Raw genomic sequence first — 23,874 nt, 5'->3', positions numbered from 1 at the left:
ATTTCTGCCGCAAAGCATGCTGGGTACATTGTGGTACTCTTTCTCCCGACATTTTGCACATTTGCACACTTCATATCCAGTGTTTTATTGTTCGTAGTTTATATTGTTGTTGCAGCTGGACTACCCAGCATGCCTTGAGGGCATTTGTAAATAACAGTTTTAAGTTATTTGTTATGTTTAGCGTTTAGTTGTTGATTTTCATGTGATGTGCAAACTTGTTGTGGATGTGTTGCACCGTGAGCAAGTCGCTCTGCGAGCAAGTCACATTGGGTTCAATTTTTTTTAACCCAATGTGACCCACGAGCCAAAAATTTGCCCGCTCCTCCTCTAAAGTATATCCAAGTTTAATTTGTATAGTATTATCCCTAATATAGTAAAATCATCACTGAAATGAAAGTTGTGTCAACACTTTTATGAGATAGTATATTTCACTGTAAGTTATGAAAACATTCAAAACAGTAAATACAGCTTGGAATTCATAAAAACAAATGAATGACACAACATGTTTCATGGGTTAATCAACTATTTTAAGTTATGGCCACAAAGACGGTGTCGATAGACAACAGGACAATAAAGTTGTTGTTAATTTTATTACACGTGTCTCCGTTATATATATATATATAAACATGTTGCGTTTGCGGTCGCCAGTAAAAAGTAGTACTGCCCCTTTAAAAGCAATCCGCTCCTTGTTTCCAGTCCTCTCGTCCACCGGCAGCCGCACACAGTGGCTACTAGCCACCGGTACGTCTCATTCCGGTTCAAATAAAACGACTTTGTCGCGACTTAATAGTTGTTTTAAGTACTTTGGAGGACTTTCGTTGAGGAGAGTCGAGTTGTGAATGACTTCCCGGTGTTGTTGAGGGGGGTGTAGCGGGAGTCGAGTGGCGGGAGGAGGGGGCTAAGCTAGTGGACTCGTACTGGACTATCAGAACCAGAGATCGACTCCCATTAGACAAGACGGCGGCTTGTTGACGGCAGACCGCGTTTAGACTCCAGTAAAGCCACACCGAAGAGGAGGAGGAGGAGGAGGAATAAGCGGGTTCTTTTATTCCTGGAGAAAGAAGAGTTCGGTGGAACGAAGAAAAAAGTTTGGATGCGGACCGCTAACTGCTGCACTGTAAGCTGATATTTCACTTTTTTTCTTACTTTTTAACACTATCAACTATTCAAAATGGATAAATACGAGGATTTAGGACTGGAAGCGAGTAAGTTCATCGAGGATTTAAACATGTATGAAGCATCCAGAGATGGTTTATTCAGAATGAGGAGGGATGCAGGAAATAACCCAGACTTTGAAGAAACCAGGAGAGTTTTTGCTTCCAAAATGACTAAAATACACATGCAGAAACACCAAGAGGAAATGGCAAAAAACAACCAGGCAATAAGAATGAATGGCGGTCTCAACAACACGTATTACACCAAAGACAGACCTCCCATCAATAGCTACAGGCAGCCTGGGGAAGCTGCTGCTAAGCCACCCATATTGTCCGGTCCTCTGCCTTTGCCTCCACAGCTTGATACTCAGAAGAACCATGCAGGCGTTCAGTCTGAACCCCCAGCCAGCAGGGCATACGGCTACGGAAACAATTACGATAACAAGGAGCGCTCAGATCCACATTTGTACCAGAACACCACCCCTGCAGCCGTCAGCCCAGGAAGCACTTTTCACAATCCGCCTCCTTGGGCCTCATCCAGAGAGAGTTCCCCATCTTTGTCCGAGGTCAGTGTTGCGTCTTCGCAACGGCGCCAGTCTGAATCCCCAACTATGACCCAAAACCAGGATGTCCCACCGTCCGCTCACAGGAGTCCACCAGACCTCATTCCTTCACTGCCTCTCAGTGCCTTCACCGGAGGAGCCGATTTAACCTCCGTTCAGTCTTCTCATTATGCACCACCACCCTCCCCGACTTCAAGAACCTCATCCACTCAGAATGGTATCGTGGTTGCTTGTGAAAAACCCCAAACCAAAGTCCAGGTCACATCTGCGGCCATAAATCCCAGTACCGTCTCCAAAAGCTTCAGTCAGAGTCAAGATCCGAGCCACATTGCCAGCTTTGGAAAGGCTTTTGGCGCTGAAGCGTCTTCCTTCAAACCTGCAGACCAGGGCTCCTCGGCGGCTGAAGTCAAACTAGAGGCCCTCACTAAAAACCTGGAAAAAGACGGGAATACCCAACCAAAGGCGGACTATTTTGGTAAGTCCCATATCTCAGAGCTCCCACTGTAGTGGAATATTGGAATTTAGACAGTCGATAAATGATTGAATAATGATTTATCAATATTTATATTTATCAAATGTTAAGTATTTTTTCCTAAATTAAGCATTTTCAAGCATAAAAATGGCGACATGTACTAAAAATATCAATATAATCCTTGTAAACAATCCAAATACAAGCATTCACATTGTGAGTGTAGTGCTCTACATTGGCCACTAGGTGTCAGTAATTGTTGTGAGACAAGAACCAGAAATGACATCAAAACAGGTACAATAATAACAATTCTGATAAACAGAATAATCATTATCATAATAATAAAAGCGGCTACTGTGACGGCTGTATCCCAGGAAGTTAAAACACAACTCTGAACCGCACTTCCTGTCCCGTCCTCCTAACATAAAACATTTACTGCGACACGCAAGCACAAATTTCTTAATTGACTTATTTTGTCTGATTATTATACAGGCTTTATATTAGGGATGTTTGATAATTATCAGTTTTCCTTCCTCCCACGCCAGTTTGGTCTCCTCAGCATATCGGTAATGATAATTATCGACCCGATATCAGCATAAAAATCCGATATCGGTTGATATTGGTTTCAGATGTTTCATGAAAACTGATATTTAAAAAATGCTGTACACAATATATATGTGATTATTGCACCATAGGAAATACGTCATGTTGCATATATCGGTATCGGCTGATATCTGTATCGGAAATTGACACAATTGATTATCAAGCTTATCATTCTGTGCACAAGTTGTTCTTGTTCTCAGTTGTTTACTGTTCCATTATGTCCTCAGCTTGTTGTTGTTGTCAGCAAATGTAGCCAAATGACCAACAATGCGAGCGTTTGTGTCTCCGCACATGCACTGCAGGTATCCTACACACGTCGCACACATGTATGTGTATACATATATATGTGCCCTGTGATTGGCTGGCCACCAGTCCAGGGTCCGGAGAGTACCCCGCCTCTCGCCCACAGACAGCTGGGATAGGTTTCAGCACATTTGCTACCCTAGTAAGGATAAGCGGCATAGAAAATGGATGTATGAAGATGTGATTGTTGACGTGACAAAGCAGGGAAGGTGGTGGTTGATCTAGCTTAAATGTTTACCTTATCTTACTTTAAATTAAATTTATTTATCCCATTTATTCATGATTTATAATTGTAAAACATGTTTTGCGTTAACATTTTTGAGTGTCTGCTTTTATTTTCTTGACAAATGTCGTCATTGGACCATATGAAAGGGAAAAAAAACAGAATTAGGTCACTTGAACCATGTAATGTTAATCCAGATTTGTTGAATTCATCGCCGCCATGATGTCACTCATTTAAGTAGCCGAGCTGGCTTTTGCTGAAATGCGGCTTACTTTTATTTCAGCCAATATGAGTCGCATTAAGCAATCGATATTCAATGTTAAAGTGATTTATTGTGCTTACATATCGTCTTGTGACAAATATGCTGACAAGACTCGTGGCAACGTTGTCCGTCATCCAGCTAGTCGGAGAGATGTTTTGCAGATGTTCTTGATTCATATGCTTTTTGTTCATATGTTCTCCAGCTGTTTGTAACAAAGGCCATTGATGAAAATAAATTGAAACAAGGAAGGGGCGTGAGATGCTTAAGCCACTTGAATTTATACTCCTAACCATGCATACCGTTGCTTCCTCAGTTGCAGGAATTTCCTGATGGAATGTAATGTTTAGAGCCCCCCCCCCACCTCCTAAGTGCGTACACTGGTAAGATATTCTGGCGTACGTCACTGTCACAACATAGCTCATAAATAGCTGAGTTGTGTGAATATTAAAAAAAGTGTGGGAGGACCATGCGTAGTCCTGATCTTCCCACAAGACAATGGCTCATGCTGTGAGTCACGCACTCGTGCATCATCAGCAAGTTGTGTAGGTCGATCATCTTTTTGGGAGTACTTCCTGCTGCGCGTGGTGCAAAAAGACGTATGTTGGATGTCATGAAGTATTAGAGTAATAATAAAGGTCACAATTTCCACATAAATATAATTGTCTGCTTATGTAAGGGTTGACTAGAATAGAATTGTACTTATAATGTCATGTACTGTGATTGACTAGTACAGGGTGTACCCTTTAGGCTCCCCCCCGTGTCCCAAGTGAGGATAAGCAGCATAGGAAATGGGTGGATTGATGGATAATGTCATATATTTATGGCACTTATGTAGTTATCGGCATCCCACCCGCACTCAAGTGGACGCAGTGGAAACACTAACCTAATCAGGGTATTGTGTACTGTAGCGTTACTCGGTGATTTATTGAGGTATGGTGACCTTTTAACATTATGGAAAATTGGTTGTTATATGGCGGCACGGCGGGCGAGTGGTTAGCGCGCAGACCTCACAGCTAGGAGACCAGGGTTCAATTCCACCCTCGGCCTGTGGTGGAATGAGGTCTGCGCACTAACCACACAACCTGATATATTAGAACATATATATTCATTGATTTTTATAATTAAAAAAAAATGACCCTGAATGTAAGGCAACCCTAATTTTGGGGGGGAATTTATTAATTTTACTATTTGATTTTTTTATTTGTGATTTGTTTTTTTTTAAAGTTGTCCTTTATAACAGTAAACAATGTTTACTGTTTACTGTATATAATCTATATTAGATATATTAGAACATAATTATTCATTGATTTTTATAATAAAAAAAAAATGACCCTGAATGTAAGGCAACCCTAATTTTGGGGGGGAATTTATTAATTTTAATATTTAATTTTTTTATTTGTGATTGTTTTTTTTTAAGTTGTCCTTTATAACAGTAAACAATGAAGGGGAAATAATAATAATAATTTAATAAGAAAAAAGTTTTATATTAAGACAAAAAAGTCATAATTCCTCAATATTAAAAAGCTGAAAGGTAAAAAAAAAAAGGTTGTAATATTACAATAAATGTAATTCTTTTTTGAAGTGAAAATATTATGAAATAATACATTAACAAAAAACAAAAAATTGTGGCGGGCTGCACGGTAGATGAGTGGTTAGCACGCAGGCCTCACAGCTAGGAGACCTGGGTTCCATTCCACCCTGTGTGGAGTTTGCATGTTCTCCCCGTGCATGTGTGGGTTTTCTCCGGGTACTCCGGTTTCCTCCCACATTCCAAAAAAACATGCTAGGTTAATTAGCGACTCCAAATTGTCCATAGGTATGAATGTGAGTGTGAATGGTTGTTTGTCTATATGTGCCCTGTGATTGGCTGGTGACCAGTCTCGTCCTTGTGCGACCCTCGTGAGGAAAAAGCGGTAGAAAATGAATGAATAGTTGTTATTCATACTCTTCTGAGTATTATCCAGTGTTATTGTGTTGCCTTGTTATGGTGTTTCCTGGTGTGCTTAAAAAAAACACACTAAATAGACTTTGAAGTATTTCTCCCTGACTCATCTACTAATCCGTACCCTGACATAACTGCAGCTGGAAATCCTGGGAAAATGAGCCCAGCGCCAATACGGCTGCACCAAATGAGCAAAGAGGTATGTCTGCAGAATGTGCAAAAACACATCGTAGAAATGAGAGTTCCAGATATTAAGGAAAAAGGGCGCTTAAGAGCTGCCTGCGGTGCGACTGAATGGACTTACAAGACATATGCAGACATATTGGTGGCTGTTTCTTTGTCCTTGGCCACAAGTGTCTGAGACAGAATAGATTTATAGACTAGGCTAACCAAGAGGAAATAAGTACCCGGATCATCCTTCTGCTCTTTTTCCACACATGTACACACTGATTTAGTTGACTGTTTTGTTGGGTTAAGATAAAGGATTGATTTATTCCATCCTGATGTTAAGGGGGAATCTTCCCAGGGATTCTTGGCCTCTGTTGTGGTAAGTTTTGGAGGGGCTGACTTTTCAAATACTAATATGACTTCCTGACATGCTTGCTGCTATGACTGAATGTATTTGAGACTGGTCAGGTTTTATTTGGGTGCTGTGTGCACACAAGATCAGAAAAACATGCCGGTGGTTGGCGGTAAACCTCATATTCTAAAATCACAAATACTACCATACTACAATATCTTACTTATTGTGTGGAAATATGGACTAATAACTATAAAAGCAATCTTCACTCGCTAAATGTACTGCAAAAAAGGCCAGTAAGGATAATTCATAATGGCGCCTACATAGAACATACTAACTTATTTCTAAAATCACAAATACTTGAGCTTTTTTTCCACACATTGAAGCAAAAAAAAAAAACCTTCATATTACAAATATACAACATAAGGTGGCCAGAAATATTTCAATATTGAACAAAGCAAAATTTGTTCTCAATCAGAAATCACTCCACACTCTTTATTGCTCTCTGGTTCTACCATATCTTACTTATTGTGTGGAAATATGGGCTAATAACTATAAAAGCAATCTCCACTCGCTAAATGTACTGCAAAAAAAGGTCAGTAAGGATAATTCATAATGCCGCCTACATAGAACATACTAACTCCTTATTTCTAAAATCACAAATACTTGAGCTTTTTTACTATAAGCTTTTTTTCCACACATTGAAGCAAAAAAAAACCCCTCATATTACAAATATACAACATAAGGTGGCCAGAAATATTTCAATATTGAACAAAGCAAAATTTGTTCTCAATCAGAAATCACTCCACACTCTTTATTGCTCTCTGGTTCTACCATATCTTACTTATTGTGTGGAAATATGGACTAATAACTATAAAAGCAATCTCCACTCGCTAAATGTACTGCAAAAAAAGGCCAGTAAGGATAATTCATAATGCCGCCTACAGAGAACATACAACATACTAACTCCTTATTTCTAAAATCACAAATACTTCAACTTGCTGATATAGTTCAACTTCAAACAGCTAAAATAATGCATAAGGCTAAAAATAACCAATTAGCTAAAAATGTCATCCAATACTTCTCTACAAGAGAGGAGAAATATGATCTCAGGGAAGAACTACATTTGAAACACTTATAGCTACAGTCTCAGGGGAAAAAGGAACAAAGTACCCCACCATAACACGTTTTATCAAAGCTGCAACAAATTGTCTTTCTTTGCCTTTTACACAGAACACAGTGGATTTTGCATATTTGCTGATTTTCGGTCAAAATATTTTTGATTTTTCTATGAAAATTAAATGTTTTTCTCTGCACAAACGGCATCTCATTCACTGTCTTAAGTCATCAAAGCTTGAGAGCCTTTCATTAATGTAGTCAGGACGCTTTGCAATGTTTTCATGTCAACAAAATAGCTTACATAATAGCAACATTCCTCTGCTCCCCCAATAATAACCTCTGTTATCTCTAAATCTTCTTCCAAGCCGATGGGGCCCCCCCTGATGATGAGTTTTGTCTTGTGTTAAATTATATAAAGTCCTATTGTGAATTGTGTTATGGCAGGTCTGAAGAAGTGTATTAATGGAAGAGTGTGTTTTCTGGTGAAAGCAGGCGGCGTCGTGCGTGTGTTGCATATGAGGTGGAAACAGAAGTTTCTTTGTGTTCGTTCGTCAGATGAGGACAAGGGCCAGCCGGGCCTGCCTCAGTTGCCGAGTCACCAGGGAGTTTTTCCTATATATATAAAAAAAAAAACCCACACACATACACATTTGCGTCACAAATGTACAGATGCACAGAATACAAGAGACACATGAGTACTTGCTTTCTTGCCGTTGTTACTTTTTAAACTCGTGGTTGCGTTGTCCATTTACAGTGCATGTGATTTAGCGGCCTACTTGGAGGCCTTTAATGATGGTGGCTGACGCTTGGTCGCCTACTACATACTTAAGACCAAGAGAGGTTGACTGATGAAAGAATTCACGTAATATATCGAGGCAGAACTGGAATGACGCATTACTTGCTTTTTGCACACTATAAACCTTGCAATCCAAACTGTGAAGCTAAACTTAAACCCTTTTTTTTGGTAATGGTAATGGTTTTATTTCATTTGAACATGCACCAGATTACAATTGAATGCATCACATAATCGGTTCACAGTTCCACATGTCCAAAAGGAGTAGGAAGAAGCAAAGCTTATTAAATCCTACCTCACCATCTGGTACTTTTACAATCAGTAACTGTTACATTTGTTCACTTCCTGCTTTCCATAATTAATAATTCATATATATATATTTTTTTAATAATGCATCAACTGCTTGTATTGTTTCTTGAATTGGCTCATCGTTGTGCATTGTTTGAGTTCCTTACTCAATCCATTCCATAGTTTGATTCCACATACTGAAATGCTATGGCTTTTTAACGTAGTCCTAGCATATAAGTGTTTCAAATGTAGTTCTTCCCTGAGATCATATTTCTCCTCTCGTAGAGAAGTATTGGATGACATTTTTTGCTAATTGGTTATTTTTAGCCTTATGCATTATTTTAGCTGTTTGAAGATGAACTATATCAGCAAGTTGAAGTATTTGTGATTTTAGAAATAAGGAGTTAGTATGTTCTCTGTAGGCGGCATTATGAATTATCCTTACTGACCTTTTTTGCAGTACATTTAGTACATTTTATTAGTCCATATTTCCACACAATAAGTAAGATATGGTAGAACCAGAGAGCAATAAAGAGTGTGGAGTTATTTCTGATTGAGAACAAATTTTGCTTTGTTCAATATTGAAATATTTCTGGCCGCCTTATGTTGTATATTTGTAACATGAGGTTTTTTTTTTTTGCTTCAATTTGTGGAAAAAAAGCTCATAGCATCATGCTCAGGTCATGCATGCAAAGTTAGAAAACATATATTTTGTCATTGTACAGTCTTCTGGTCCCATGAGCTGTTGATCCACAGACAAAAAGCGGGTTTATGTAATGTTTGGTGTGCATGCATATCATTTGCCTTTTTAAATACAGAACATTCAGTCTTGTTTTTTCATACTTGTCATTTGCTTTGCATATCTAATGCAAGCGTATCGCCCCCAAGCCCCCCCCACCCTACCCACTCTCAGCCACGGGCAGCTTGTACTGCTGAAAGACGGCGCCCTTTGATTTTTATCAGTCTTTCATTAACCGACTTCTCAGCCTCCAAGCCAAATCAAATAAGCAAATAGGGATACAGTTCTTCCCTTGCAATGACTCAGCTTGCTGAGTAGCTTCCTGACTTATATTACATTTTTTTTGTCACCTTTGTATCCATTGTGTCTGCCTGGTTTAATCCGGATCATGGCCTACACGCTTGTTTTTGCCTTTATCTGGCTGTTTCAAATGAACAGAATGTGTAGGCTTAACATGAAAACATCCCTGAACACTTCAAGCTTGTTATTGGAGTTATTATCTGTTCTCATCTCATTCACGTCTCTCTCTTTTTTGTTAGGGGTTTGTGTAAAGTGCAGCAAAGCAGTGTATGGAGCCAACCAGGCCTGCCAGGCGATGGGGAGCCTCTACCATGACAACTGCTTCACCTGCAGTGCCTGCAGTAAGTACACGTTTTTTCAACTTCGCTCCCATTCAACCACTTTCTCTGCAGGTTATGTCAAGCTAATGATGACCAAAAGCCTTTTAAAATAAAGTGACGTATTTGCACTTTGCATCGTCTATTGGTGGTGTTTGGTTTCTGGGTGTGCCATTCACTCCCACAGAGACACGCTTAAACAGTCAGTGGAAGTGGGACTCATTTTACAATGTTGCTTATTATGAACTCATTCAATCCCAGCCATTTTTCAAACACCGTTTCCGTTTTGATACCGGCCATTTTTTGATGATTTTGACTGATTTTTCAAGGCACATAGAATATTGTGTTCTTGGGCTATAGAGACATGGTATACACCAGGGGTGGGCAAATATTTTGACTCGTTGGCTGCAATTGAGTTAACTAAATTGTCCGGAGGGCCAGAACATATATTTAACACACACGGGATTTTATGCTTATATGGTTATGGTAATGGTTGTATTTCATTTGAACATGCATCAGATTTTTTTTTTTTTTTTTTTTTTGTCCCGTCCAGCCATTGGGGCAGATAGTATTGTTGATCTAAATGCCCTTACATGCTAGACAGATTTGCTCTGTGTCAGGAAAGGTGTTAAAAAAAAAAAAAAAAAAAAAAAAAAACATGCATCAGATTTACAATTGAATGCATCACATAATCAGTTCACAGTTCCACATGTCCAAAAAGGAGTAGGAAGAAGCAAAGCTGATTAAATCCTACCCCTCCATCTGGTACTTTTACAATCAGTAACTGTTACATTTGTTCACTTCCTGCTTTCCTAATAAAATAATTTTTTTCTTGAATTATTTGTCTAATTTTACTATACTATCAGCTGTATGTTCTCATGTCCCTTTTTTTCAGGAGCACTTTAAACATCAGACTATGTAATTTAATTTTACAGTTTTGTTGTTTGTTTTGTTTTTTGTTTTTTACTAAATACGACATCCGACTTTCAAGTCATGTTGCCAATTTGTATGTTAAAAGTTGAAATACTTAGAAATCAACTGGCGGGCCGCATGTGGCCCCCGGGCCATACTTTGCCCACCCCTGGTACACACCAAAAGAAAGATTAGACTGTCATCTTTTGTCAGGAGAAAGGGTTTGTTTCTCCATTTTTCCGTTCTTTAGCTAGTTCTCGCTTTCTCTTTGTGGCACTAAGAGGTGATGATGCAACTCCACAATAGAAGAGAGCAGGTTTTGTTGATGTGATAGGATATATATATATATATATTTAGCCAAAATGTCTAAACAAGGATCCTATCACATCAACAAAACCTGCTCTCTTCTATTGTGGAGTTGCATCATCACCTCTCAACTAGTTATCACAAATTGCAAACTGAGGAAGAACAACTTTCCTTTGTTTTGTTTTTTTTATTAACCTTTTAACTTTAACCTCCAATATGTCAGCCAACTGACAGTAGCATGTAAAATAAAAGGAAATTGAACATGTAAAGGTAAGTGAAAAATGGCTGTACACATTATCTGTGTACTGCATAATAGCATTCACCCAAAAAATGAGTATGTACTATATATGTTTTTATTACCACAGCCATAAAAGTAGTAAAAAAAGTATTGAATTTGACCTTGGAAAGTGAGCAGCAATCCTGTTTTCTGTGCTCCATTACACCTGGTAGTAATAAATTCAGTGATAGAAACGTCCCTGCATAAGACCACATCATTTCATGTGATTGACTCACTCAAAAATCGGAGTGACTACAAGATCTAAACCTGCATGGCGCTGCCGGGATCCAATTTTAGAAAGTACATTACTGAAACGTTACTGCCCTCACTTGCTGCTGTGAGTGGATGAAACCTCAAACACATTATTGCAGACCGTATGACTTTGTGGCGTATGACTTCGTTTTTATCTAGAGAGTCACCAAAGTCCAACCATACAAGAGTACTTTGGCAGCTCGATATCTGTGGACAGATTTGTCACAGCATACACTTTTGGCTAAACCTCACTCGGTGTACTAATGGCCACTCGTCATTGTGGTTGGGGTAATTGTACTGTACCGCCGCCACAGTGGAAGTAAACAGATCTCCTAAAAAAACTAAACAAATTACAGTAGTCCAACACATTTTTTTTACACGCTAATTGATTTTTGAATTTTTTTTTTCTAGGAAATAAGTGAATACATTGGTTCTAAGGTGTCACTCTCATAAAGGTTTTATCAATGTAGCAAGGCCCTTTCCACTGTTGCAAAAGTTTTCATATCAGGTTCATATGGTTATCATTACATATTTACCCTTTGCCATCACAATCACAACAATACAAAAAACAATGACCGTTTAATCTCCCTTTTAGGGGCTGTCCACATAGAAATATTTGGAATAAAAAGCCATAGCATTTCAGTATGTGGAATCAAACTATGGAATGGATTGAGTAAGGACCTCAAACAATGCACAACGATGAGCCAATTCAAGAAACAATACAAGCAGTTGATGTTTGCTAAATACAAGGATGAAGAGTCTTGAACCAGTCATGATGTGCTATATAGATCACTATATTGACACTTATTATTGGTACCCATTATGTCATTGGTTGGTCATATGACCTTGTACTTAGGTACGGGACAAAAAATTTAAAAAAAAAAAAGAACCTTAAACTGTATTATGGAAAGCAGGAAGTGAACAAATGTAACAGTTACTGATTGTAAAAGTACCAGATGGAGGGGTAGGATTTAATACTCCTTTTGGACATGTAGAACTGTGAACTGATTATGCGATGCATTCAATTGTAATCTGATGCATGTTCAAATGAAATAAAACCATTACCATTACCAAAAAAAACACACATTATTTATTTTATACTGAAAAGTGCATTTTAGGTTGAAACTGTTGTTGCTACTTAACCATAGGCCAGTCTTTTTTCTGACCAATGAAATTGCTGCCTCTATTATCATGGATGGTGGGTATGTGAAGTATTTGTGGCAGGGAGATGACCCCACCCCCTACTCCGGCCTCAATTCTGCAGTGCCCTTGACCTTGTGGCTACAACCCCATGAGCATGATTAACATCTACTCATTTAACCTGGCCTCTGTGTGTGTGTGTGTGTGTGTGTGTGTGTGTGTTGCTGTTTGCCTTAGAGATGAAAAAGCAAGCTGGGCGCTGTGGGGTGCTCATAGTGACGCTGATGGCTAAAGTGGTGTTGAGAGGAGTTTACACACCGCATACCTCTCATAGCTTGCTCCATGTGAAAGTACAAGGACTGTGCCTGCCATGAGGTACCCCTAAGGAAAGGCATCTTTGCTTGAGTAGGAATGCAAGCATGGAGGAGAGGGGGGGGGGGCCCTCAGGAGGCTGGGATGGAGGAGAACACTAGATGCTGTTATTTCAGCTGGGCACAACAGGAGTACAGAGTGGAACAGGGCGGCCATTCAATGGGAGCATGCCACTCACAGTGGTATGCAGTACATATTTATGTACTCTATTCATGCTAAATGCACTTTAACAGTAAACAAACGACTGCATGCAGTACCATTTGTCACACAACCCATCTTATCTTCCAAAATCTCAACGTCAAGACAACTTTCACGCTCGCTGGTTTGTAACAAGTCATGTTGATTAGCGTCAGGACTGCACTTCGCTCAAGGTGACTGAAATGCACACAAACAACGTATTCAGGAGGAATGGGAAATAACACCAAAAAAGTTTACCCTGACCTCTGTTTTGCAGGCAAACACGTTGCTTGCTCTGCAAATAGACAACTAGCATAAAGTAGTGTGAGTAACATCTCTTGGAATGTCATATCCTCACTAGGAAACGTAGGGTAGAGTCACTATTGGACGGGGTGGGAATCTCTGAGAAAGGGGGGGGGTCACTAAATTGCTTTCATTTCTGAATAGGATTACATAGAAGGTTTTAATGAGAAAAAGTCCTTGTGTTTTGTTCTGTCAGTCATGTCATTTCCATTTTTATTAAGATGTAGTTCGACATAGCCCCTTTTCAAGTCCTAATGTCTGACTTTAATAAAGGTGTTATCTTTCCCAACAGAGTCTTCAGCTTGTACCCACTGGGATAAAAAATGGAGACGTGGAAGACGGAGTTATAAAACACTAGCCATTATTGTCAAGAATGGGCGTGAACCTGTCTGGAAAATACAAACGATACGAAAATTGTAAAAAGGATAACACAAGTTAGGCGATGAAAAAACACTGTAGCAAAAAGCTGACAGGGGCAAAACAGGCACAAAGAACACTGCCGAAAAAACATCAAGTAGTAGTAGTAGTAGTAGTAGAAGTAACTAGTAGCTGATAAAACAAAAAAACACAGCTCACTAAATTATGCAGATAAGTCATACCGGTACCCGAGTAGAACGACGGGCATGCAGCATGGGCTAGCTTGAGGGATAATCTGGCAATAACCAAGTCTGGCTACCACGCTAACAAAGCTATGAGGCTAATTGGCAGCAGGTACCTTAAAAGTTGCCCTCATTTAAGTGGAAAAGGAAACATAGCTATGATTGAGAACATGGTCATATATTTACAGTTGTATCCCAAAACACATCAGCAACAGAACCAATGTTGTAATAACGCAGTATTAATACCGCTGAGATTATTGTCAACAACAGCGCGGAAAGTGTCATATATATATACACCAAAGGCCGAGTACCCTCCAACATTTTGAAGCGCATGCAGAGTTAAAGCTGCTGAATGCAGCTATTCAATGGGTTGCCTACAGCCACAGCTCTTAATGGCAACATGTTTTGACTAACACTAATTGAGAAACTCTTAGTTCTTTGCTGGCGGCACGGCGGTCGAGTGGTTAGTGTGGTCGAGGGTTCAATTCCACCCTCAGCCATCTCTGTGTGGAGTTTGCATGTTCTCCCCGTGCATGCCCCGTGAATGTACGTGCCCCGTACATTCCAAAAACATGCTAGGTTAATTAGCGACTCCAAATTGTCCATAGGTATGAATGTGAGTGTGAATGGTTGTTTGTCTATATGTGCCCTGTGATTGGCTGGCCACCAGTCCAGGGTGTACCCCGCCTCTCGCCCGAAGACAGCTTGGATAAGCTCCAGCACCCCCGCGACCTTTGTGAGGAAAAGCGGTAGAAAATGAATGAATGAATGTTGGCAGCTCGAGTGGTGAGCACACAGGCCACACAGCTAGGAGACCGGAGTTCGATTCCCCCCTTGGGCGTCTCTGTGTGGAGTTTGCACGTTCTCCCTGTGCATGCGTGGGTTTTCTCCGGGTACTCCGGTTTCCTCCCACATTCCAAAAACATGCTAGGTTAATTAGCGACTCCAAATTGTCCATAGGTATGAATGTGAGTGTGAATGGTTGTTTGTCTATATGTGCCCTGTGATTGGCTGGCCACCAGTCCAGGGTGTCTTCTCGCCCGAAGACAACTGGGATAGGCTCCTGCACCCCAACGACCCTCGTGAGGAAAAGCAGTAGAAAATGAATGAATGAATAGTTGCTTTTGGAGACTATGCAACCTGATATTGCGATTAATTGAATACTTGACCTTTCGGTGCTCTCTTGTTTTACACAGAGATCCTGCAAAAAAAGCACCATCAGAGCTTTTTACACAGAACCCAGCAAAAGCTAAATTGACCGGTGTTGTGTATGCTGCATAGCGACATTTCTACCAACACAACAAGGCGTGTTGGAAAACCTGACACTTCTAATCCACTGTTATGGCATTTACTATAGACTAAAGTGTTGTCCCGTTTCTGGTACTACAGCCTGGGGTGGTGTCCCCATTAGGTGTCAGTGCGACCCGGAATAAAAGGAACTATAAATGGGGCTAGTGTTACGGTCTTTCTTAGGTAGACAAAGACCAGTCAATTTGATAGCTCTCTAAACACAGGATGAACTGGAGCAAATGATGCTTATGAAGAACGGCCCCTTTTTGCTAACATTAGCCCCTCCTCTTTCACCTCCCCACACAGAAAATGTAAAGAATGTTGCCTCTTCCTGTGGGACTCACGCAGGACTAGCCATGTGAAGGGGCAGTGTGTGCAGGCTTGGGAGTGTGTGAGTGGGTTTAAAAGTCAGACCCGGCCCCGAAGGAGCACTGAAGCAGACAGAAAGGAAGTACACTCAGCATGTGAAGAGATCACAGTAGAAGTACACTAGGTCGTTTAGGGTCTTGGCTCGTTGTTGCGGTGAATTCCAGAGGAGCAGTATTGTTTTCTTTTTGCACCTGTCCAGTCATTTGATTCGGTGATAATGTTCCCTTCATGTGAGACCCAGATGTGCTCCTAGTTTCCTGGGCCTGGGCTACAATATATTACCACCAGTCACCGTTTGATTCATCGACTTCAGGTTCAGCAGGATATGCTGAATATTGCAAGAAGGTCCATTATTTTTGAATGGTGCAATTAATCTTCAAGACCTTCAGTGCTGTTTCAGATCTTTTCATTCTTGTCTTGTCATTGAGTCAAACACCAACATGTCACTACTGTTTGCAGGTCGAAGACTGAGAGGGAAGGCCTTCTACTATGTGGGAGGGAAGGTTTTCTGCGAGGAGGACTTTCTGGTGAGTTCAGTTACCAACAAAACCTCGGTTTTCATACACTCTTGGGGGGGGGGGGGGTTATTGTTGCAAATGTCTCGGTTTCAGCCAAACAATGCACCTAACAAAGTAGTCCACCCACACCAGGTAGAACATGCAAACTTCCAGATCTTCCGTCTGTGTAGCCAACATGCTAACCACTAAGGTACCACGCGGCCGGATCCTTTAATTATTATTTAATTTTATTTACACTGAACGATGAACAGGCGGCACGGCGGTCTAGTGGTTAGCACGCAGACCTCACAGCTAGGAGACCAGGGTTCAATCCCATCCTTGGGCATCTCTGTGTGGAGTTTGCATGTTCTCCCCGTGCATGCGTGGGTTTTCTCCGGGTACTCCGGTTTCCTCCCACATTCCAAAAACATGCTAGGCTAATTGGCGACTTCAAGTTGTCCATAGGTATGAATGTGAGTGTGAATGGTTGTTTGTCTGGTGACCAGTCCAGGGTGTACCCCGCCTCTCGCCCGAAGACAGCTGGGATAGGCTCCAGCACCCCCCGCAACCCTCGGTAGAAAATGAATGAATGAATGAACGATGAACAACTCTGTTTCTGTCTCCTTTAGTTATTCTAATAAGAAGTACAGTGATGGGGTTCAAGCGCAATGCGTATTTCTGAGGGTTCTGTATGCTTTTTTTTAAAAAATACCAAAGAAAGATTGTCCAATTCAAGAAAGAACTCATAGAAAAGTACGAAGGTAGAATCTGTTGTTGGAACCGATCAATTGGATTTAAATGGATCCCTTTGGAAATAAATTGCTTTGGTTTTTGTACCTTTCGGTTTTTAACAGATTAATGATGAAAACCAAGGTTTGACCATAAGAGATGCTGTGTCTGTTATGCATATTGTATTCAATTAATAATGCCATTGACTTTAAATAATCCCATTAAAAATGACCCCATGGCCTCTGATTCAGCGTCCTTCCCTTTTGAGAGGTTGGACGGAGGTCATCTTTAACTTTATTAGGTGCTTGGGGGGGTGTCTGGGTCCTCACATTAGTGCAGTGGATTTCAGATTATTGTTATGCCAAATAGACGCCGTGGATCTGCACATGACATGAAGATACGCTGTGCTAGCTAATACCGAGAAACCTCCTTGCCCTGACTGGGAAAAAGTTGCCCCATGAATGCATCCCTCAGATGCACGTCTTTTAGTGTCAGGAGTTATGAAACAACCACGTTAGACTTTTGGATCTTTGTCTTGGAAATCCTGACGGTCATTTTTTCTCTGCTTAAAGTATTCAGGTTTCCAGCAGTCAGCGGACAAATGTAACGCATGTGGTCACCTGATCATGGACATGGTACGTGAATAAAGACAGCACATGGCCTTCTTTATATAGCAGGGGTGTCAAAACCTTGTCCAGTGGGGGACACGTAGTGGAAAAATGAAAGGACACAAGAAAAAACTGTTTCAGCTTCATAGGTGATATTTGGCTTTTTGCTCTTTTTTTTCCCCATATTTGCTTTTAATTTTCCAAATATTTTTACTTCCGTATTAAATAATTGTTGTATGTTTTCTTCATGTAATATTATGTTTTTATGTCCATAATATTTTAATATTGCCAGATTTTTTTTTAAAAATTGCAACTTTATTTTATTTTGTTTCTCAAAATAAATCTATAAATATTTAAATATTATATGCTACTAAAATGTCATCATTTCCAACCAATATCACATGTATACTCTTGTAAAATTGTAAAAATATTTTGACTTTATTCTTGTTGTTAATGCTGTTTTTTGTCATTGCTGCTGTTTTTCTTTTGTTCTCTTCTTGGATTTTTTTTCTTATAATTATGACTTTATTCCCATAATATTTAGACTTTTTCATTAACAACATTAGCAACTTTTTCTGCAACATAATTTTCAATTTCATTTGTTTTTTATAACATTACAACTTAAAAAATATATATAAATATCATTTTTTAATAAAATTTATTTATTTAATATAATTTTTTAAAATAATTTTTATTTTTATTTTTTTACTCAAAATATTTTGACTATATAAAATAATGATATCTTTAGAATGTGACACAGGCCAATACAAAAACAGCCAAAGTCGCAATTGGCTCCTGAGCCACACTTTGGACACCCCTGTTATGCAGCATATAATACATTTTGGCAGATGCTAATATAATATAATATAAAAAAAATCATATCCTTCACTAATTTCCTGTGTCTAGATCCTGCAGGCCCTCGGGAGGTCGTACCATCCGGGCTGTTTCCGTTGTGTTATCTGTAACGAGAGTCTTGACGGCGTTCCATTTACTGTGGACACGGAAAATAAGATCTACTGTGTTAAAGATTACCACAGGTGAGTCTCACGTCTTCCACTCGCGGTTTGAGCTCCACTTCTGTCTTCATGTCTTAATGTCTAATGAAAGCTTAGAGTAGTCAGTGTACAACTTCTGTAGTAGTATAGATTTTCATGTTGTTGTCTCCTCATCTGACATTCAGGAAGTAATGATTAAGGCATATACATTTAGAGTAGTTACCGAGGAGTGGTTAGGGTTAGGTAGGTTTCTTCCTCATTAACTACTGTTATGTAACCTTCTTGTTAAGTACTTTTGGTCGCATGGAAAGTGGATGGTTTCAAACAAAAGGTGCTATCCAATCCAGATGGAAATACCTGAAAATAAAAACAGAAATGATGCCGTCTGGTCTCACCAAGAGGGTCGCATCATCAAGATTAAATTAAATTAAATTAAATTACATTACATTACATTACATTACATTACATTAATCTAAACTAAATTAAACTAAACTAAATTAAACTAAATTAAACTAAACTAAATTAAATTAATCTAAATTAAATTAATCTAAACTAAATTAAACTAAATTAAATTAATCTAAACTAATTTAAATAAAACTAAATTAAATTACATTATATTACATTAATCTAAATTAAATTAATATAAACTAATTTAAATTAAACTAAATTAAATTAAACTAAATTAAATAAAATTAAACTTAACTAAACTAAATTAAATTAAACTAAATTAAATAAAATTAAACTTAACTAAACTAAATTAAATTAAACTAAATTAAATAAAATTAAACTAAATTAAATTAGATTAAACTAAATAAAATTAAACTAAATAAAATTAAATTAAATAAAATTAAACTAAACTAAATAAAATTAAACTAAATTAAATTAAATAAAATTAAACTAAATTAAATAAAAATTAAACTAAACTAAACTATATTAGGAAAGCAGGAAGTGAACAAATGTAACAGTTACTGATTGTAAAAGTACCAGATAGAGGGGTAGGATTTAATAAGCTTTGCTTCTTCCTACTCCTTTTGGACATGTGGAACTGTGAACTGATTATGGGATGCATTCAATTGTAATCTGATGCATGTTCAAATGAAATAAAACCATTACCATTACCATATTTATCTTTCCACATCCAACCCAAATGTTTTTAGTGTAGAGCAAAAATAAAAGACTTGGCTTCAGTGTTCCAGTACTTCTAGAGGGCACTGCAGAGGATCAAGAGCCATTCTGCATCTTCAGCTGTTGGCTCCGATTGGGACGCCACGGACAGCTCAGCAGAGTCTGAGATTGACCCCTGCTTAGCAGTTTGGCCTGTGTGTACTTTATGGAGTCTTTTCTCCGTGGCGTTTGTGGGGGAGCCAACAACATCTGCGGACCTGGCATCTGCTTAGTCAGATCAAAATCCTGAGGCTGAACTTTAAAAACCGGGAGAGACATCAAAAAGCACAAGAATTTGGAATTTGGAATTGGTGGTGTGAGTATTTCTATCTATGTCAAGTCAATCTACAATAACGACTCTTCTTCACCTCCTTCCTCCAGGGTCCTGGCGCCTAAATGTGCTGCGTGCAACCAGCCCATCCTTCCATCCGAGGTAATCATGTCTAATCATGATATTAAGACCTCTAGCCTATCGATGCAGCTGGGCAAAACCGTTCACTTCAGTGAACCGGTTCATTCCGGTTCATTCAGTAAAAAGATCTGTTCATTTTGGTCATTTCAGTCAATTGGTTGTTAGCCTGTTATGACAACAACACATGATGACGTACCTTGAAATCTGAAGTATCACGACAGCCCTCTGGATCGGGGTGTTATGCCCCCCCCCACCACACTCCTTCTAATATAAAATTATAGTAGGAATAACCAAAAAATATAAGGTTTTTAGGGCTGCACGGTGGACGAGTGGTTAGCACGCAGACCTCACTGCTAGGACACCAGGGTTCAATTCCACCCTCGGCCATCTCTGTGTGGAGTTTGCATGTTCTCCCCGTGCATGCGTGGGTTTTCTCCGGGTACTCCGGTTTCCTCCCACATTCCAAAAACATGCTAGGTTAATTAGCGACTCCAAATTGTCCATAGGTATGAATGTGAGTGTGAATGGTTGTTTGTCTATATGTGCCGAGGGACGAGAGGCGGGCTACACCCTGGACTGGTGGCCAGCCAATCACAGGGCACATATAGACAAACGGAACCGTAAACTGAACCAATCAAAAAAAACATTTGCAACTGCACGGACTGAACCTTGTTCCTTGTGACCTTGTTCATTCCGTTCACAAAAAAAGAACCAGTTCTTTTGACCCGTTCGTTCATGACCGACACACCACTAGTGCCGGGGCCATGTTGGCGAAAGCAAATTTCCAAAATTAGCGCTGACTTTGCTGGAATGTTCCCTCTGACCCCTTTCCGTGAGACCTTTATGTAGAGGAGAGGTTATGTGTGTGTGTGTGTGTGTGTGTGTGTGTGTGTGTGTGTGTGTGTGTGTGTGTGTGTGTGTGTGTCGTTGAGTGGTTCTTTAGCGCGTTGTTGCTAGGGGTGTCACAATACACTCACCTCACGAGAAAACTACAATAACAAAATACTGTAAACAAAAACTAAATATGATAAAAGCTAAATTAAAGATGGCGGTCATAGCTAACTATTAATCAATTGTTTATGTTCACGTCCAATTATTTGTAGACATGAAGAATAGAACTACAGTTCCCATCATGCATTGATTGTATTTTGATCAGACAAATCTTAAGTAAGTTTGATCACCCCAAATTTTAAACAATGTATGAAACATTTACATCCCAGAAACTTAAGTGGAAAGCTCCGAGGTTGTAAAGTGAGGGAGCGGATGCTCCAAGATTGACGCCGGTGGAGACAATCTTGCCAAAGGACACTACGGTAACATTCCTCCAATGTCTCAGCAGGGCTCTGATGAAACAGTTCGTGTTGTGTCCATGGACAAAGACTATCATGTGGAATGCTATCACTGCGAGGTGGGTAGCAACACGTCAACACGTCTCGGTTCCGCTGCCGGATTATCAGATAACACAAATACTTAACGGCATGGAGCCAGGCCTCTGTAAATTGCTCCTGATTAGACATCATAATGATCCCCCCATCTTAATTACAGCCTTGACAATAATTGCATACCGCTGAGCTGAGCAGCATGCATGCAACGCCTCATCATCATCGTTCTTATTATTTTAATTCACTGCTTTTTTTTATATTTTCAATTTATATCCTGTTCCTTTAAGTTCAATGCCTAGACTGTATCAATGGCTCCTGTCTATGTGTTGTTTTTTGTTTTTTTTACCAGGACTGCAGAATGGAGCTGAATGACGAGGAGGGTCACCGCTGCTACCCTCTGAACGGACACCTTCTCTGCCATTCCTGCCACCTGAAGCACATCGAGCCGAACAGCGCCCCCTCGAGGGCCAGCAGCACAGCTTATTAACAGTCAGTGTTAAATATAAGGTGAAGGGAGACACCTGGTGGACATTTCCGGGAACTGTCACATAATGGAGGTGCACAATTCTTGTTGTAGAGGATTGGGTGATTGAAAACTCCGGATGTTATTATGACATAAAGAAGCCATCACGTGATAATGGAGTAATAATTACTTTTCAGTTATAATGTACACCCGCTCCACTTTGATTTAGCTTTAGCCTCAATTTCATTCTTCTCCATTTAGTCAATACAGAGTTGGCTCAAGTGTGTGTATTATTATTTATTACTCAAAAATCCCGCTTTTTTGCGCCATAACTTGGAATCAAGCTTCCTAATGGCTCCTCAGCTTAATAAACGATAAAAATAAAAAATAAAAAATGAATGAAGGTTGGTGCTGATAATCCTCAAACGTTTGGACAATAAATGATACTCTGTTATTCTTTGTAATTGTATTAAAAATGTATGTTTTCTATCATGTAAACAATGCAGAGCTAGCTACAGTAGCTTAGTGTAGTCATTTCAATACTCTGATGAGCACTTAGTTTGTTTATGTTCTAAGCACCTACGAAGGTTGTTTTTTTTTTCAAGAATGATATATTTTTAAAATGTATATGTTTTGGGCCTATATTAATTTCTATACTCTAGTTTTGTGTATTTAACTGTTGGGCAACAACCCACGGACGTTGACTGTTTGCAGTGGAACATGCACGTGTCATACCTTCAAACTTTAGTGTATCATTTCAGGGCCTCATTTGATAGTTATTGTTAGTTTATGATGAGAAGATAGAAACATGGATTCTATTGTTGAATAAATCTATTGAATAAAGTCTGTGCTCCTGGACAAATGTTGAAATTGAGTTTATTTCGACGTTTAAAATGTGCTTGCTAAATGTTAGCTTTTTAAGTGATCGAGACGGCCAATAGCACGTGACTTAACTCAGATTCTTATCCAATCAGCGAGCTACATTCCAACCGATGTTCTTGTCCAATCACTCTTCTGCATTCCGACTAACATTCTGTCCAATCAGTGAGCTGTATTTGTCCACGAGTTACTCACCGCCCAGTTGAATGTTTTCCTGTCTATTTGACGTCATAAATACTATTTAATCAACCTATTTCCGTTTGGATTTTCCGTTATAATGCATTACAATATTTACTACATTGACTGTGGGCACAATTATGTGAGTATTCACCTTCCAGGGCCAACGTAGGTCAACGCATGCGCAATAACGCAGGCAACTAGCTAGCTAATGTCTAGCAGGATGTTGCTTTCTTGTATCTGACTCGCTGCAACAGCATTTATATAAAAACTCTCCGTTTTTATTAGCACAACACACAAGAGAATGATTTGTAATCGTTAACAAAATAACCCAGCAACATTAATGTTGTTTTATTTGGTGTTTCTACATAAGTATGGTGTCGTTCATATTATCAATTTTAAATAAATACTGTACTGTATGAACTTTTCGTGACTGTGACGCAGGATGACCAGCAGGGGGCAGCGTATGCTTAGTTTTTGGACAGGTTTATCAATTGGTAAGAAGAAAGTCTCGTTAAGTAACGAAAGTGCGACAGATTCTTGGTAGCAACTCATAACGCTTATACCGCATTCACGTTATAGATAAGACAAAAAAAGTTCGAGCCAGCCAGGAGTCGAACCTGGAATCTTCTGATCCGTAGTCAGACGCGTTATCCATTGCGCCACTGGCCCGTTGAAGGGCTAAGGTAGTAACAGTGTGTAATATCCTGACCCTATACGTCTCCTTTGATACCAAAACAAGAAAAATGCCCCCAAAAAGCGTGTTTCTTTTCTAATCATTTAGCAAGTCCACAAACAAAAAGTAATTTTCCTCGTTAGTGTTACGTCACCAGAAACTTGGCCAATCACGTTTCGAACTGTGACCATGATAGTTGAGCTGCATTCAATGCCTTCCTATCTAAAGTTGAATATCATTACAAAGGTGTAACTTATAGAACAGTCACGGATGGTCTTAAAAATAAATTACACATTCTCA

General features: G+C 39.4%; 2 protein-coding genes and 1 non-coding gene across 4 annotated transcripts in view; 2 read left to right on the top strand and 1 right to left on the bottom strand.

Annotated features, from left to right (window-relative positions):
• The window catches only part of lars2 (leucyl-tRNA synthetase 2, mitochondrial), a 63,789-nt gene extending 54,259 nt beyond the window's left edge, over positions 1 to 9,530 (top strand). For both annotated transcript variants that reach the window (XM_058084548.1, XM_058084547.1), the window contains one exon: positions 9,518 to 9,530. The gene's annotated coding sequence lies outside the window, so the exon portion shown is untranslated. The remainder of the gene's footprint in view (positions 1 to 9,517) is intronic.
• Positions 333 to 22,875, top strand: LOC131137047 (Wilms tumor protein 1-interacting protein-like). Its single transcript, XM_058084551.1, has 8 exons — positions 333 to 2,192; positions 9,518 to 9,619; positions 16,052 to 16,119; positions 17,391 to 17,453; positions 18,333 to 18,463; positions 19,967 to 20,018; positions 21,337 to 21,405; positions 21,729 to 22,875. Exons 1-8 carry the CDS (start codon positions 1,172 to 1,174, stop codon positions 21,864 to 21,866), a joined length of 1,644 nt encoding a protein of 547 aa, XP_057940534.1. The 5' UTR covers positions 333 to 1,171; the 3' UTR covers positions 21,867 to 22,875.
• A 622-nt stretch (positions 22,876 to 23,497) lies between these two features.
• Positions 23,498 to 23,570, bottom strand: trnar-acg (transfer RNA arginine (anticodon ACG)). Its single transcript has one exon. It is a non-coding gene; the product is annotated as a tRNA-Arg (tRNA).
• Between the last annotated feature and the right edge of the window lie 304 nt (positions 23,571 to 23,874).

The sequence above is a fragment of the Doryrhamphus excisus genome, chromosome 10, assembly GCF_030265055.1.
Source record: "Doryrhamphus excisus isolate RoL2022-K1 chromosome 10, RoL_Dexc_1.0, whole genome shotgun sequence".
Classification (NCBI taxonomy): domain Eukaryota; kingdom Metazoa; phylum Chordata; class Actinopteri; order Syngnathiformes; family Syngnathidae; genus Doryrhamphus; species Doryrhamphus excisus.
Note: the sequence above shows the minus strand (reverse complement) of the source record. Positions and strands in the feature narration are given on the sequence as shown.

What these genes read in the sequence shown, in the direction of transcription:
- LOC131137047 (XM_058084551.1), top strand. Translation starts at nt 1,172, where the DNA reads ATGGATAAATACGAGGATTTAGGACTGGAAGCGAGTAAGTTCATCGAG. An exon ending in ACCAAAGGCGGACTATTTTG is followed by an intron (nt 2,193 to 9,517) that starts GTAAGTCCCATA and finishes CTTTTTTGTTAG; the next exon opens with GGGTTTGTGTAAAGTGCAGC. An exon ending in TCTGCGAGGAGGACTTTCTG is followed by an intron (nt 16,120 to 17,390) that starts GTGAGTTCAGTT and finishes CTCTGCTTAAAG; the next exon opens with TATTCAGGTTTCCAGCAGTC.